Raw genomic sequence first — 16,935 nt, 5'->3', positions numbered from 1 at the left:
TCTAACAGGTTACAGGAGAAAATTTCATTGCCATTCAATAATAGTGAAGGAAGGAAAGGGGAAGGCCCAAAGGTTTTCCCAGTTCATATAATGCATGTTATATCAGCATGATCAAATAAGCTTATGCTACCTTTCCAGTGAATTTCATTCTGAATGTCTATTGTGAGATATAATCTTCAATGTACTTAATTAAAAATCTCCTGTGCCTCTACCTTGTCTTTTACAACATATCTTTTAAATGAAACTGAGGGATGCTAAGATAGTTTCAGATACACGAAGCATAACAATAACCTGTAGCAATTTGTACGTTTGTCAGTACAGTTTCATTGCAGCCAGTATTAGTTTCTTCAATGCATTTCTTTGAAGCAAGGATGAGCCTGGAATAGGAGTCTATCTGCCTGAAGCAAAGGGGCCTTAGAAATTAAAGCTAGGAAAGGATTTTCAATAAACTGTAACATACACAAAAGAAAAGTTACAGTACACTGTATCCACATGCTGTTCAGATCCATCTATGACTGGACCTCACCTCTTCTTCACAGCAGAGCTTAGGTGCATTATTATACCCTTCTGGTGCTCTGTGCAGAACGTTTTGCAGCATCAGGAACTATGCAGGTGCAGACAAGAAGGCAGAGTCAGCTGAGACATAGTGGGCCAGGGCAACATGAAGGCTCAATATCCTGCAGAGATGTCCCAGTACTGTTCTACAGATTACAAAGAAACACTATACAGCTATGCCTTTTTCAAAGCCTATAGCAAATGCACTAGTACTAAATAAATGTGGAGTTGGGGAAATAAAACAACCCTTCCTCTTCCTGAGAAAAGGAATCTCTGAGCTCCCTGACCCCTCTCCAGGTTTGCTCATGCTAACCCTTCTTCCACAGGTATCGAGAACTGAGGACCCACCTTTCTGATGTGATAAGCCTTTGCAGCAACCTTGCCTTTGCAAAGTGTAATTTAGTCACAAAGCGGTGTGATTCCTTACCACTGCACTGCAGGATGCCATTTCCTTCACTCGTAGCATCACCTCTTGGCTGAATGTTGTTGGCCAAAATACTTGTGACACGAGTCCTCTGCTGCAGGCTTCCTGTGCTGTCAGCTTTCTCCCACAGAACAACATTTCATTTGCCTACAAAAGCAAAAATTACTTGAGCTCTTAAAACTTTTCCTGTGCTTGCCTGCTATTTTCAAGATTAAATTTACAAATGTTCTCCTGTATCTTTCCATGCTGCAGAATACTTGAAAAGGAGTTTTGGTAGCTATTTAAGGATTGTGCAGGTGGCCAGAGCACAGCATGGGCTTCATTTAAAAAAGAAATGTGCTGGCATGGATGATGAATCTATATTGCTGATTTTACAAGAGTAACTGTCAATGATACAGTGATACAGAACATGGTATGAAATACTTTGTGGGTCAAATTCTACTTTGTTTCAAGGGTAGAAGCTAAGCAACACTGCCAGAATTATCTGGACTTTCTATAGAAAAGAAGCAAAGAACAGTGTTTAACTCTGTGACCGCACAGTCTTAACAGAATACAGGTAAGGACTTTGTAGCATTATTCTGTCAATCCATTTCTTCTCTTTTCTACCGTGATTTTGGCAGTAATCACTCCTTCAACTAGTGTTAAATCTTTCTTGTATTCTGCATGTGGAAAATACTGAATTCTGAGGTCATTTTATGATAAGAAATAAACAGGAATTAATGAACTTTCCATAGATTTTAATTTCCACCCCTGACAATTGAGAGAAACACATTTTCAGGTTTGCTTCTTAAAGACAGAGAAAACAAGAGCGTGAAATTAACACAGATTCTTCAGGAATTTTAGAAGGAAAACCTTACCAGTGCAACACCCAGTATTTGTGGGAATGTATATGATGAGCAGCCAGCTGGAGTGAGTCGGATTGTTGCATATGGTGTCTGAAACCATGCCTTCTCACTTGCCCAAACGATATCACATAGTGGTAGAATAGAAGCTCCTAGCCCGAGAGCAGGGCCGTTGATAGCAACCACAATTGGCTTCTTAAACTGAATAAAAGCTTTTACAAAATCCCTAAAATAAAAAAAAAAATCTTGAATACAGAAATAAAACTTAGATAAATTCCAAGCCTAATATACTTAATCTGAAAACAGAATAGAACCTCAGATGAAGGCAATAAATGTCATGGCCCAGTTTTATGAGGTCGGGATTTCACTACTTCACACATGGATAATTTCTCTCATGTTAGTTACTTAATTTTTCAGGGCATCTGGGGTATTAGTTTTGTGTACTGTGTATTAATAGAGTAACCAAAATGTACTGACTAGTGTAGTGTCTGCAGAATGGCTTGGTTAGGGTTAGTTTATTTCTTGACCAGTAACTGTTGAGTTTATATACATAGCATTTCTCAGTTTGTTCCAGAACTAGTGATTCTGACAGCCTGATCTGGCTAACATGGTGAACATGTTTTAGCATGAAAGAAAAAGGAAACTGATAGGTGTTTTCTGCACATTTACATTTTCAAAAAGCTCTCTTAAGATCCTGTGTCAAAGATTTCTGTACATCCCATTAATGTATTGGGAAGTAATGAATGCTCTGTAGCAGCTGAAAGAACAAGACCTGCAAAGGGAGAGTCAAAGAGAGGGAAAATAGTTTAAAGAACGAGAGATTTGTGAGCGTGATCTGTTTGGTCATTATTGCAAATGCCCAATCTAAAGCATAACAAAGTAGATGTCCATGCCTGCCTACAACAGTAAATGTGAAGCAATGGGAAATAATGGGGGAAAGAATACGATTGGATTCATCTGGATGAGTCAACCGGAACATGTTAAATTCTGTGCTATTAAGAGATCCTCCAAACAAGTCACCTCCACTTAAGAACTGTGGGAAGACATCTGTTGAATGGAAAAGTCTACATATCAATTAGGAAAAAAAAGCATGAGTGTGATTGTGGGCAAATTATGGGCTCCAGGCGCTCAGTGCACAGCAGGTATATGAAGGCAAACAAGATTCTCAATTACATTAGATAAAAAGACATATATTAATCAAATTCAAAACAAAGCAGGTGATTTTGTAACTGCCTTGTGGATTTGTTAGATCCAGTGTGCATCATTGCTGACAGACTACATGAAAGAACATGACTGTATTTTGTTAAATACGTCCTTGGATGTGTTGCAGATCTCCCACTGAGGTCAAAAAGACCTAAACTTTCACATTGGAAGACAGAACATTAATCTTGCCGGTTAGATCCTGACTTGGCAAAAAAACTGAAAGTAAACTGAAGATAAGTATTTTACTAGACTGAAGTGCAAGGAAATTGTCTGTATTTCAAATGAAAAAGAAGAGTCTGAGGTAACCCAGAACTAAACGCTAAATGATTGAGTTCTGTTTTTCTGGCTATTTAGTAAGGAGTTGATTTTTGGTAATGAGAAAATAATGTGTGTTCAGGCAGCTCTGTTTACACAATGAGCAATACAGCATAAGATCTAAGACATGACAAAGAGAGTGAAAAAAATATCATGTGCTCTAACACAATTTCTTGTAGAGGAGGGGAGGATTCAGAAGAGTTGTTCTTTTTTTGTTTTGATTGCGGAAGCAATGCTATTCCCTTGTCTCATCATTTCTCTGGTTATTTATGATGATGTAAGGATTGTGGATCACTGCACCTGATCCATTCCTGAATTGTGGGAACAAAAGTGGTTAAGCAAGTAAGTTTTGCAAGTAGCACTAAGGGTGGGAAACAGGTATGTGAAGAATGAGAGGCAAAAAGAACAAACAGTAAGATGAATCGTGGCAGTGGACCTGAGGGCTGTGTGGACACATGAGCTGGTAAAAAGACGTGGAAATAATACGGAAAAGCAATGAGGTACATAGAGAGGGAATGTTTGCATGATGAGGAGGAAGGATGAATCAATGAAGAAGAAAGGATAAAGAAAATCTCCATGTGATCCCCCCATGGAGCTGGGGAGGATGGGGAGGGAGTGGAACAGAACGCTGAGCAGACACTCTTGTCCTTGGTCATCGGGTAAGGATGGAGAACATAAAGCATATGGCACAATGGATGGGTATGGAATGTGTCACCTGTAGAATGGACTGGAAGAGGGAACAAACACCTACATTTGGTGCAGTGCACATACAGAAGCTGCACTGTCCAGTGCTCTACTTATCCTGCTTGGCACATTGTTTCTGTCAGTGAGCGCTCTCTGTCCTCAGAACATGATGTGTTTGCATGTCTCTAAATTGTAAGTTCACTGAAAGTTCTAATAGCAGCACAGGAGAATGTGAAGCTCAAAAATCAGAGAAAGTGTTATGTGCAGAATGCTTCTGTTTTCACTAGAGGAGATCTGGAAAGTTGACCACTGGATGCACTTTGGGATGTTCAGAAATTGCTTCTTGGTCATAACGGTCTTGTTGAAGGTTACGGCCCATGAACACATCAAAGGCTGTAAACAAATCAAGGAAATGCTCCTTCTTATTTTTCTTCTGACCACATCAAGAACTCCATGTATCAGGTCATGTAACGATGTCTCACTGATGATGTCACACGGATGACCGGGATGCCGGGGATGCCCTCCAGGGAGTCACTTCTGAGCACATGGCTCTGTAGGCCACATACGTGTGGTTGCAGTGCAGTCTCTATACCTGTTTCCTGCTCCAGGAGGCCATGCCAGACGTGTTTCTAGATGATCACAGCTTGAGCTGAAGAGCTGTGTTCCCTGCCTGGAGATAAGCTTCAAGGGCAGTTGCAATGTCTAGAGTCAGTAGAGGAGGTCAGGGGCCAAGTGATTAAACTTTTGATTGATGTGATATGAGATCTGACAGGAGTTTAAACTTCAGTTTTATCTTGTGATCAGAATATGGGATCCATAGTTTAGAAAGTGAAAACACACTGTAATGAAGATTCTTATTTCATGTTGATACATCAGTCTAACTGGATGTAGAAGAGTGAAAGCAGAGAAGGGTTGCTGTGTACTAGGACATCCTAACCACTGAATAAGTGAAAGGAATGTTTTTCCTATGCTTATTACAGTATATTTTCCATGGGTCAAGTCCTTTGTTCACAGAAAGCACTGAGAGAGTTAAATGGAAAAAAACAGTGTACTGTTTCCAGAAGTACAATAGAAGTCTACTTTCAGTGGGCCTGAATTCGACATTCTTAACAAGCAGAATTACATTGTGCGAGTACTTCAAGAGTATTCCATGAGTCCAGGGATGGAAAAACTGCCTAAAGATATCACCATCTAGCTTAGACTCATTTAAATGTTGAATTGATAAGTATATCTTAAGTATATAATGTGCATATATAAATATATACCTATATAGCAATACCTATCTACACAATATTTAAATAAGTAATATTGTATGTGTCTTTCCATACAGTGGGAGTGTGCTCTCAGACAAGAGTAGTAATTTTCTTTCTTCTCATTCTTTTTGGTTCCACATTTTTAAAGATCTCTCATATTAAGTAAATTAATCTAGAATCTGTCTCTCAAAGTGGTTTTCCTTTCTCTTCTTTGTTAATATGACTAAATGATATTCAAGCATAGCTGGACTTTTAAAAACAGGTAGTGATTTTTTATATTAAGTAAGTAGTACATTTTCATTCTTTTAAAATAGTTTTTACTTCTCTGAGAATTTCAGAAGTATTGAACCGAGAATCCAAAGTGAGCTGCAGTAGTTGTAACCAAGACAACTGATAGTTAACAGGCTGAAGGTCACTATTCTGAATGTCTTAGCTCGGGAAGTGAAATACATAACAACAATTGTTTTTACGTTATACTAATATGTCCAAACTATGGATCTGTTATAAAACGAATTCATTAGCATTCCTTCATAGAACTGTTGGAATGTGCTGCATAGAATTTGAAAACTCTAGAAGAAGCATATTTATATGTAGGAAGTAAAAAACATGGACCAAACCCTCAGCTGGTGCAGATTGACTTTAGTGGAGTAATGCTGATTTATTTTTGGAACATCTGCCCAATATGCATATCATGTGGGTAATGGAAATATTTGGTGATGTATTGTGCAGATTGACTGGTAGACATATTAAAGTCTAAATGTCATAAACTCTGAATTTCTATTAAGATAACCTGATATATGTAAGGAAAGTCACATTTTAATTATGAAATAAAACTAAATTTACATGTATATTAAGTAATTTAAATTTAAGAAAAATATTGGAGACCCTTTTAATAAGGTTCTGAAATACAGGGAAGACAACTATTTCAACAGAATATGACTAAGACATGGATTCCCAATTGTGCTGAAATTCATTAAAATGATGAACATTAAAACAAATAAAATATCTGCCTTTCAGGAACCACTTTAGAACATGAAACCATAGCTAATTTGAAAAAGAAAAACAACAAAGTTGTATTCAATTTTGGAGGAATAATTTGAAATATTAAATACATATAAGTGGAATAAAATAAATTGCTGTGAATAGCAGCACTGGAATAAATGTGCTTTTTTTTTTCTAATAAGGAAAGGTCCAAGGTTCTTCCACTAAATAAATTTTAGGATTATATTAGAATGCAATAAACATTTAAATATACAACATTTTTGGACCTGATAAATATCTTTATAATCACACACTGCATTTCATAATTTAGAGATCATAGGTAAGCTTGGGTCACCTTATAGCTTCTGCAATCCTAGTGCTTTCCTTTCTTCTGTCATTGGATAACCTGCCAATTAAATATGAGTAATCTAGGCCACTACAGAATACACTTCCCACTGCGCTGAGAAGTAAGAGTTTACTGTCATCAGCTGATGCATTGCACAATGCTCTCCGAACTTCCTTCATGATCTGTGGATAAAGAAAAGTAAACAATTCGACATGCATGCCGTTGCAATATCATTTCCCTAATTTTACAAGCCTTATTGATTTGGAGTGACTTAAATTTTGGGCACTGTTAATTAATACTTACATAAATTATATATAGTTATATAATTTTAATATACTTAGAATGATAACACTGAGAGCTTACAAAATGTTTTATATTTGGAAGTGCTTTATTGATATTTGCTAATTCAAAAAGTGTTTATAACTTGGCTGTTCTTTGCTTATTCTGTGGGAAATTCTATCTACCTGACTGAAACTATTTGATTGTAATTTATAGTTTCAAATATCACTTTTTGTTTAAAAAATACTCAGTGCACGTCACTGTATCCTTAGTAACATGGTTAGCACGACAATAGCCTATTAATCTCCATATGTTGTAAGCAAAATCTATAAACCCCGTTTTCAGTTCTTCAGCTACTTTGGTTTCAAATGGCATGAACCAAAGCAAGGTAAGGATAACAGGACTTCATATACATCAATATGACAAATACATTATTCATATCATTGTGGTCAGTGATATGGTCAAAGTCTACAAAAGTTAGACCAAAAAGCCACTAGAAAGACCTTTTTATTCTGTGATTTACAATCAAATCAAACAATTTCACTACAAATCAAAACTAATCAAGATCCATAGACAATTGAGCTGCTGGTATTGTAAGAAATGTAAGTTCCACTTGAGTGGAACTGTTACCCTAATGATTTTTAAAAGGAAATATTATTTCACAAGCTTCTGAGAGGTAATTGCTTGTTTGGTCTCAATTCAGTCTAGTAGGTAAGCCTGGCTTACCCTGCTTAGCCCTGCTGACTTAATGATTTCAGTTTTGCTTCTCCTGTTATCTTCAATGATTTGCTTTTCATTTTAGTAGAGTCATGATTTTATTTAATGTGAATACTCATACACACATACACATGTGGCCATGTCATTTTTATATGCAGGGGCCAGCTGAGTCATTTTTTTCCTCCTTTGCATTGAAAGCTTTGCTGTTAGGGCAAATTTTCAAAGACAGCAACATGTGGCTGGTGGATCAAATACAGTTTGCACATAAGAAAGAAACAAGATTTGTAGCTTGCAATTATTTCTGTTCACTTCTTCCTGTTTCCCAAATTCCTTTACATCTCTGAAATGTTTTACATCAGAATTCTCCCTGAGCAGAGAACAGCAGTTTTGTTTATATCCTTTAAAATAGGTAGGCTTTTATTATATATTCTGTGGCTTGTGAGAACAAGCTTGGACTTGTATTTTCAAACTATGCAGTGCAATGCTCACTGCCTGCTTTCCATATATGATTGCACAGGAATATCTGCCTTCCATTGGCTGCTAAGACCTGGACATGAGAAGTCAGCTGGTGAATTTATAGAAGCTTCTCTTTACGTGCGCCCTCCGCAGCGCCTGTAATACCGGGTATGTAACAGTGGGTGGAAGGGAAGCAATTAAAAGCAGGAGAATTTGGAACTGTATTTGAAGTTCTTGTGCAGGTACAAAACTGTCATCAGTAATATTACAAGTATTGTTTATTCTCTCAGGCCTCATGTGGTAAAAACATGGGTAAAACGGCATATTTTATAAAGGGAGGAGAAATAAAATCTCTTTTTAAAGTTAACAAAGACACTGTAGAATATAGTAGACATTAAAAGTAAAAAATACAATTTTTGATTTAATTCCATTTGAATAAAACATTGCTCTCTTAATTTACTTTCCTCAAAGTCTACTCTTTCTAAGGGAAAGTGTATAAATAATATTAAAGAATAGTCCTTTTTACATAAAATAAGAAATTTTGATTTATAGATTGTGCCATGATATATTACATGCAGAGAGCTTTTCTTCTCTTCCTCTTGTGATGTTTGCATACATACCATCTCTTTGATGTTGTCTCTGTTGTCCTTCAGATAGATAATCCATTGCAAACCTGGCATGTTTTCATCATCCCCTTTATTATTTTGGATGTCTAAAGTAATCTAAAACTACCTGCATGTACATATGTGGCTTTTCAGCAGAAGTTATACTACATGGAAAAAAACAGTATTCCACCATCATCTTTTTTGGGGGGTTTAGGAGAGGGTGGTATTAAAGGTGAATTATTAAAAATTAATTTCTCAGATCTCGCTGGAATGGGAAGGCTATCCAGTAATCTGGATAGCATTTTTTAAGTAAGTATGAAAATTTATTTACACTATTCCACTGGTTTCTAGTGAAGGAATATAGCATCAGAAACCAGTGCCAGCCAAGTTAGTTCCCATTCCCTTGTTCTATGGGACGGTTCCTTCACCTGTGCAGCCCAAAATTCATGTGGCCACCATGGCTCTTCTCTAGGTTACAGCTAACGCTGCTCTCCACTCTTCACTTAGCCTCATGGGCTTCCCTGACCATTTGTGTATGGGTGTTTTCCTCCTGATGTTTATAAAATTATAGAAAAGCTACTGAAGATTTGTCTGTTTATCTCCAGCACTGTGTATTAGACTGCAATACTCTAAATGTAATTTTGATTCTGAATTTGCTGTTTTCAAGTGCAGATTTCCATTTAATGCAGTAGTGAGTTCACTTAAAAGAAGAAAAAAGATATGGTGTGTATTTTTAGTTATGTTCCTTTGCAGGACTACATATTCCTTTTTCTCTCCTTCACGGTGCTTGAACCTTCCCTCATTTTTGATATAATTATCTTATTTGATAAGTTAAATTTTATTTTCTCTAGTGAGACAGATCTAATATTGCTATTTTTAGGGCTCCATAGTTTTATTCTCCAGTTCCATGTCTTTTCTTTTAATAAGCTTTTCTTATGGTCAGTCAAATTCAGTCAATTTTCATTTTGGGGGATTATATTTTTATTTGTATTTGACTAAAGTTTCTCAGGAAATTTTCAGCTTATAAAAATCTATCGAATTATAAACTTAAACTATCTCTAATGCTTCACTTACTATTTTACTGAAACCAAATGTATAATAAAATTATGGCTCTTTCAAAAGTTGCTCATTTTATAATCCTTTTAAGACAAGAAGGTGGATAGTTTCTTAATGGGACACCTTATACTCCAAAATAAATATAAACGTGGTTAAACTGAGAGCTCAGTTTAATGCCTTTCACAGGAGGTAGGAGGTTTCAAAAGGCTTTTGGTGCTGTTTGGTTTAAATATTGCTTACGTTCTGGGGAAATCAGGAAGTTGGGAATTTATCACCTTAATTATAGAAGAGTCAGTAGTCTCTTGTCCATATAAATAGAAATATTGGTTTAAAAGATTAACTTCCCTGAACCTCTAAAGATTCATTGTTGATACTCTTGCAGGAAAATATTCTGTAAATATTAGAGTAAAAGGAAAATATAGAACCGTTCAGTTGTTCCTAGAACCTCTTCCACAAGTCTTACCTTTTTACATAAATACTCTTTTTATTGCTTATTGACTCTTCATGCAAACAGATTCTGAGTTCTTTTCTATATAAAAATGTTTGATAAATAAAAGATGCAAGAACCTGTATAGCTCTCTTCAGGTATATGTATTAGCCAAAGAAACAATCTGTCTTTGTACAACAGCAAAAATACACATAGCAGTAAACTTGTACCGCCATGTTATCTGATAAGTCAGGAGAAGTTGAAAGCAATGAAAAGTGAAGGCAACACCAGTGCTCCAAAATACATCTTGGAGAGCCTGTAATTCTCACAGCTGGAAATTTGAAGCCTGGTGCTTCTGCATGTGAAGTGGTTATATCAGTCCTTATTGAAAACATTATCTGTATGTTTTTTATGTACTTTTAATTCAATGGAATATTAATTCTTAGCTATATTAACAGTGTAAAGTAAAAACAGTGAAGTCTTGTAAAATGTAAAAAAAAATCTAGCGACCTAAATATTTTGTTGAAAAAATGCCATATTATGGCACTAAGCCAACTTCAGTCAGTGCAAATGCTGCAGAAAGGTGCATGGGCACATCTTATGCTGAAATCCCCTGCACAAACCTACAGGTGTGATGTGGTTACCAACAACGGAGGATGAAGGCACAGGCAGACTTTTCTAAGCTTTTTTTTTGGTATCAGTAAGCTTCCTGAAAATAAGTTGAGTATCATGTAAATGATAAATTTATCTTATGCGGCAAAAACTTGTTTTTCTCAGTTTAGACATATGCACAGAATACTGTGCTGTAGCTCTTAAGTTGTTAGTTATTTTAAGCGAACGGCCACAAATAGCAGACAGCACTGATTGAAACTATTAAATTTTGTCTGAGGCTTAGGATAAAACACAAAGGGAAGCAGAGGTGTTTAGTGGTGAGTGTGTTTTGGTATAAGATCAATTTTATAATGATTGTGGGCAGTGCAGAACTTGTTTTCTTTCCTAACATCTCTGGCCTAGAATAACCAGAGCAATAATATTTTAACCATGCCAAGTAGAGCTGCTGTAAGTTCATAATTTTCTATCTGGCAAATGTAATTTACTGAATTTCTATTCAAGCTTGAAATTAGTGATTCTTTTGACAGAATGAAATGTATTTTCTTAAACCTTGTAGGAGTTTTGTGGTTGTGTATTCGGTGATGGTAAAAGGTGTCAAACCTGAAAAAACTTAAAACTTTCCTGAATTACTCTGACAGTTTTTCTCATCTATGGTTATGAGAAAAAAAAAAGGCATTCAACATATTCCTCCTTTTAGTCCCTTGAGTTTTTACTGAAGTTGCTAACAAGGGTGTTGATCCTGGAGGTGCTGGATTTCATAGTGCACACGCTCATGGGCTGCAGCCTGGATTGAGGCCAAAGTAGTAGTTTCACATTTGCCAATGAGCAGCATCCAGAGGGTAACAGCTTTCAATTGCTCTCAGCCTGGATGAATTTTAAACAGACAGTCTAAACGTAGAGAACTCATTACCTTGCTTAATTCCTGACCATCCAGGTCTTAGTAATGTAGCTTCCTAAAATACCTTTCATAGTTTTTGCATGATCTTCAGCAAAGCTCTAGAAATAATCAGTGCTGGTGATGCAAGATGAGGAATATTGCATGTTTGTGTTTTATTCTTGCATGGTGATTGGCTGCTGGCATACTGAGAATTTTCAAAAAAAATGGAATGAAGCAGTTTGAAGAGCTTGAATTAATTCACTAGTTGGTGCATTTGAACACTGCTGATGTGCAGTAGCAGGGACAGCAACACAAAGATATGCCTCTTCAGCCCTAACATGGTTTAAGTCCTTGATTTCATAATTTTCAGGCCCTTGAGATCTTCATTTAAATTTCATTTGGCATCTGTCAGTGGTAGCTTCTTTAATATATAAGTAATCTCTCTAGTAATACAAGGATGAAATGATCTATTTTATCTAACCTAATACTTATTAAGGATCTAGTATTAAAAACAGGTGTTTGGTGTTCAATGTTAATTACTAAGATAAAATTTTAAAATATTAAATAGTTTAAAGCCTAGAATGATATGTGTATGTACCAACAGTTTCAACTGTTTGGCATCATTACGTGTAGCAGTGTGTGTGGGTGCATGGAGCAGGACTCAGGCCTATTGTCTGTGTCCTGATGCAGACATTTCCATCTCTCTTGTTCTGACATAGAAAAGATACACCAGGACCTTGCTGTCCACTCAGCAGGGATCACAGGGAAGGAGGCACTTCCAAGCCGGCACTTCCAAGCCCTTTCTGTGACTCATGTGTACTTGATAGTACAAGTATAGCTGCAAGTCTGACCCTAAGTGTACAATGCCTGGAACAAGGGAACTCGTTAGTATCATTTATATGTTCTACATTCTTAAGCAACTCAGCTAAGAAAGGAGCCCTTAATAAGACTGCATAAATAAGAGTCATTTTAGAAAATAAGCAGTTGGGTATCAGAATGCGTTTTTAAAATCATTATCTCAGGCCACAGCCTGAATTATACATCTATATGCAACTACCGGAGCACCTTTAAACATTAAAATAATATCATGAAAGAGACCAGATTTTTTACTAAGGATGGTAACTAGCAATAACTTAATCATGTGAACAAGTGCTTCTTACAGCTCCGTGCTGGAAATAATGTTGTCATTCCTTTCTTTATGCTTAGTTTTCTGTTTCAAAGATGTATATGAAAAATGAATTTCATTGCATTCTTTTTGACAAGACTGCAAGCGTGGAAAAGTCAGGTATATCTGAACGCCATACTTTCTTTTTTAAGTAAGTTAATAATTAGGTGCACAAAACGCTGTTTAAGTGCAGTGCTTACAACATCCCCACATATCAGGCTGGTTTTCTTTGGCTTTTATGGTACATGCTTACCTCTGGAGTCAGTGCATTGTTATCTGAAGTCTGACTGGATAATAAAATGTGTGTGAAACCATCTTCTTTTCGCACTACAATGTCCCTGAACCGGCAGTTACTTTCATTTTGACGTACACTGTATCGTAGTCTCTTATCGAAGACATAATCTTTCTCCCCATCTAGTTTCCTTTTCACAGTGCTGTGTAGGTTCAAGCTTCCATTGGCCAGAGAAGAACCTGTCAGATGGAAATAATCAAAGCATTACTATGTCTGTACCTTCAAAGAAAAGGAGTTGTATTATTAGGTTAGATATATCTCAGTATTTACTATAGCCTCTGTGTGATGAATTATCAAGAATAGTCCTGGCTAGTCAAACGCAGTCTCTAGCCACTCTCGTTATTCTATAGAGCTCTCGTTATTCTATATTCCAACATGCATCTTTTGTTCTCTGATCAGACAACCACTACATGAAGTGACTTGCAGCATGTAGGACTGTGACTCTTAGTGTGATGGAGTTCTGCGTTGGAGGTGAAGGCAGCTGTATCATGGTCTTTCGTAAGTATTTAAGGTCATCCTCAAATTTGGTGGAAAATTCTAAATCAGCTTTAGAAAAACTTGACAAGCTTCAGCTTAGCCTTAGCAGCAGCTCTGGTTCTAAACTTCTGCTCATTACATTTTACAACAACAATTGTTGCTGACTTGTGACTAACAGATACAGTATTAATATTGGACTTTGTGCATAAGAAGTATTAATATTTGATGCCATTTCGGAGAATACTCAGCAGTAGGAAAAAAAGAACAGTGACCAAAGATATGGTTCCTCCTTAAAAACAAAAGCAACAATAAGTCAAATTTAAGAAGCTGTTTATTCTGACTTATACTTTGCATGAACAGTAAGCTCTTCCTTTGCTCATCTTTACAATTTTTTTGTAATGAGCTGGACTAGAATTTTGATAATATCTTTACAATTTTTGCTTGCAATACTTTTTTTTCTAATTACAGATGTTTCACACTTTAGCCATTAGGAGTAAAGCATAACGTGTTCAGGAACGGGGATTAAATTAACCCTGTTCATTGAAATAATGTTCTGAATGTTTCTGTTTTTGAAATAATCTGTTTTTTTTGTTTATAAAGATATGAAAGAATATATTCTATATTCTTTCTCTATTCTATAGAATATACATTATATTCTTTCTATATTTAAGAAAGGATGAAGTAGCTGAGAAATTTTACAGGGGAGATGATATGAATCTTAGAACATAGATTGAAATTTTCGAGGAATATCAGAACATGGATTGAGATTTTAACTGATTATCATTCAGTTAAAAATGCTCTGTTGGAATAGACTTGAATGATAAACTGTTACAGATTACTCTGTAAACCAAAACCAGTTATCTTAGTTTCATAGAATGTATATTTAAATTTACTTAGTGTTTATGCAGGTAACTGAACTCTGTGGTTAGCTCCCAACTGACTGTGGCCCAGGGAATTGGTCACAGTAAGTGAATTGCCTGCATGTGTGTCGCAGGTGCAGTATGTGATGTAAAATACATGCTGAATGCTTAATAGTGTTTAACTGATATATCATTTGGCCTCATCATGTAATGTGCATACATGTGGGTATACATATATCTACAGACAAAAACACATTTGCTAAAAATACTGCTATTTCAGTCACTTGATAAAACTCTTTTCATAGCTAAATTAAAAGATCTGATCTAGAATATTACCTCTCTTACAATAAATTGGGCATTTAAGTGATGCCAAAGAATGAAAATGACAAATTGTGTTAGCTCATTGATTGGAAAATGTATTTGAAGCCAGCAGAATTTGAAATTTCTTTTCTTGACAAGAATTATCTGCAAGTTTAGAAATTACCATGCTTCAATTTACAAACTACCATTTATTTTCTTATGGAAAAAGTATTTTTTATAAGCTTTTGTTACTGCATGTATTTTCATATGTATTCTTATAAACAAAAATCAACCTGTTTGTAATGCAAACTTAATACTATTGGGAATAACATATTATAGCAAATTCATTAGTAGATTGAAGCAAACATTTAAATACTGCACTCTTATTTACTCAGTTCTTTCTATATTGCTTGACCATATGAAGAGATAAATCTCCTGAAAAAGTCTGAAGAACTTAAAAAAATCAAATGCACAAATAAATGGGAGTTGTATCAGACTAGCTGTATTGGTAATCTACCTAGTGTTGAAGATTAAGCCACATCCTTTTTGGTAATACCTAATGGTATTTGGTAATACCTTCTACCTAATGGTAGAAGATTAATTCTCACAGCTAATCCAGCTCAAACAAAAGTCTCATAATTTTATTTTAATTGTTTGTTGCATTTGTTCATGTAATGTATTAGTTCGTAAGTTAAATATATGACAAAAGGGACTGCAGATCTTATTCTAATATTTTAACTGTCTGCTCACCAGCTGAAAGAAATGTAACCTAGGGAAGGGTGTTTATTAAATATGTGAGAAACGTAAATGAGAAAAAGTGATTTTCGAAAAAGGATGTTTAACAGGACAGCATATAGTGAGTAAAGTGTTGTTTTGAGGACTAGATGGGTCCCTGTAATCTTGTGTAATCCAATAACTGGAGAAAATGTCCATCAAAATCTAAAGATAACACTCAAGTGAAACCAGGCCAATTTAGTTTGTCTTTTGCATGGATGTGATGGAGCTACTGACATTGCTCTCGAGTAAACTGACCAGATTGTCTTTGCACGAGATTGATAGTTAGCGCCTGATTATGGCTCACAACGGGACTGGGCCTTATTATGTCCAGATGGAAAATGACCGTGATACAGGAAAAAAAGAAGCATATACAAATCAATCTATAATGCATGTGAAGCAGATTAAAGACGTCAAAAATGGGGAAGTAGTCCTTCCTCTAGTGGGAGTTTAATTTAATTGTTACCTAGTTTTAACCCTGCAGAGAATTTGTGAAGGTATCTAAAAACAAACTGATATTTAAAGGAAATTGTAATATTTCTTAAGGGAACTTAAGATATTCCAAGACCAGTAGTCCATCTAGTACTTCTCCAAGAATGAGGATAAAGGATAAGGATGATAAAGGATGTTACTTAAGGAGAAAACACAAGCTGGGCCACTTTCTGTGGTCCTTTTCCCTAGTATCATCCATAAGTCTTGTATGGGGATATGGGAAGATTTATCTTCGTTGTTTCCTTTAGTATTTGCTCATGGACCTTTTCATGCATTTCTCTAATCCCTTTCTGAGCCTGGTGATACTATCTTGTCTCCACAGTCTCCTGTGGTAAGAGTTGCAGAAGTTTAGCAGCCACTGTACAGAGAATTTTCTTTCATCTGTGCTTTTATCTGAAGTAGTTCTCGTTTCAGTAAGTGGCCCCTAGTCTTGCTATTGAAAGATTTAGTAAACAACAGTTCTGCATTTACTTTATATGAGGCCTTGATGATTTCGTAAACTTTGATCACACCCCTCTCTGTCTCGTTTTCTCCAAACTGAAGTCTTTACTCTTTCTCTGCTTGTAATCCCCTTCGTCATTCCAGTTGCCTTTCTAATACTCCATTATCCTTCAAACGGGGCAAAATGTAAAGATGTTACTGTTGCTGCTGTTGGTACTGTGACATGCCTAGGGCTTCCAGGTCGAGCCTGGGGCTCCACGGGGCTTGGCACTGTAGAAAACACCTGAAAATTTATAGTCTGAGAAGATGAGACAAGCAAAGAGTAGGAGAAAAAAAGAGAGAAAATAACAAAATGAGTGTCAGATTACTCAGCGTTTTAGAGGGCTCAGATCTCCTCATCTTCTTCCAGTTTTCCTGGAAGCCAACATCATTTTCAGATGTATCTTTTCTTGGAATTTTGCCGCAGTTCCACAGCAGTCTCCATGCAGCCCTGCTGCTTTGT

The 16,935-nt window shown here is 36.1% G+C and overlaps 1 protein-coding gene across 1 annotated transcript in view; it reads right to left on the bottom strand.

Moving 5' to 3' along the window:
* CDYL2 (chromodomain Y like 2) overlaps positions 1–16,935 on the bottom strand; it is a 54,925-nt gene that overhangs the window by 2,410 nt on the left and 35,580 nt on the right. Inside the window, exons 3-6 of the mRNA XM_088530883.1 lie at positions 13,051–13,268; positions 6,613–6,785; positions 1,837–2,047; positions 983–1,126 (exon numbers count right to left, since the gene is read on the bottom strand). Of these exons, the coding sequence (XP_088387009.1) occupies positions 983–1,126; positions 1,837–2,047; positions 6,613–6,785; positions 13,051–13,268 (746 nt within the window). The remainder of the gene's footprint in view (positions 1–982; positions 1,127–1,836; positions 2,048–6,612; positions 6,786–13,050; positions 13,269–16,935) is intronic.

Source organism: Tinamus guttatus, unplaced genomic scaffold (assembly GCF_059628265.1).
Source record: "Tinamus guttatus ecotype Peru unplaced genomic scaffold, ASM5962826v1 Tinamus_guttatus_pri_ptg000389l, whole genome shotgun sequence".
NCBI lineage: Eukaryota > Metazoa > Chordata > Aves > Tinamiformes > Tinamidae > Tinamus > Tinamus guttatus.
Note: the sequence above shows the minus strand (reverse complement) of the source record. Positions and strands in the feature narration are given on the sequence as shown.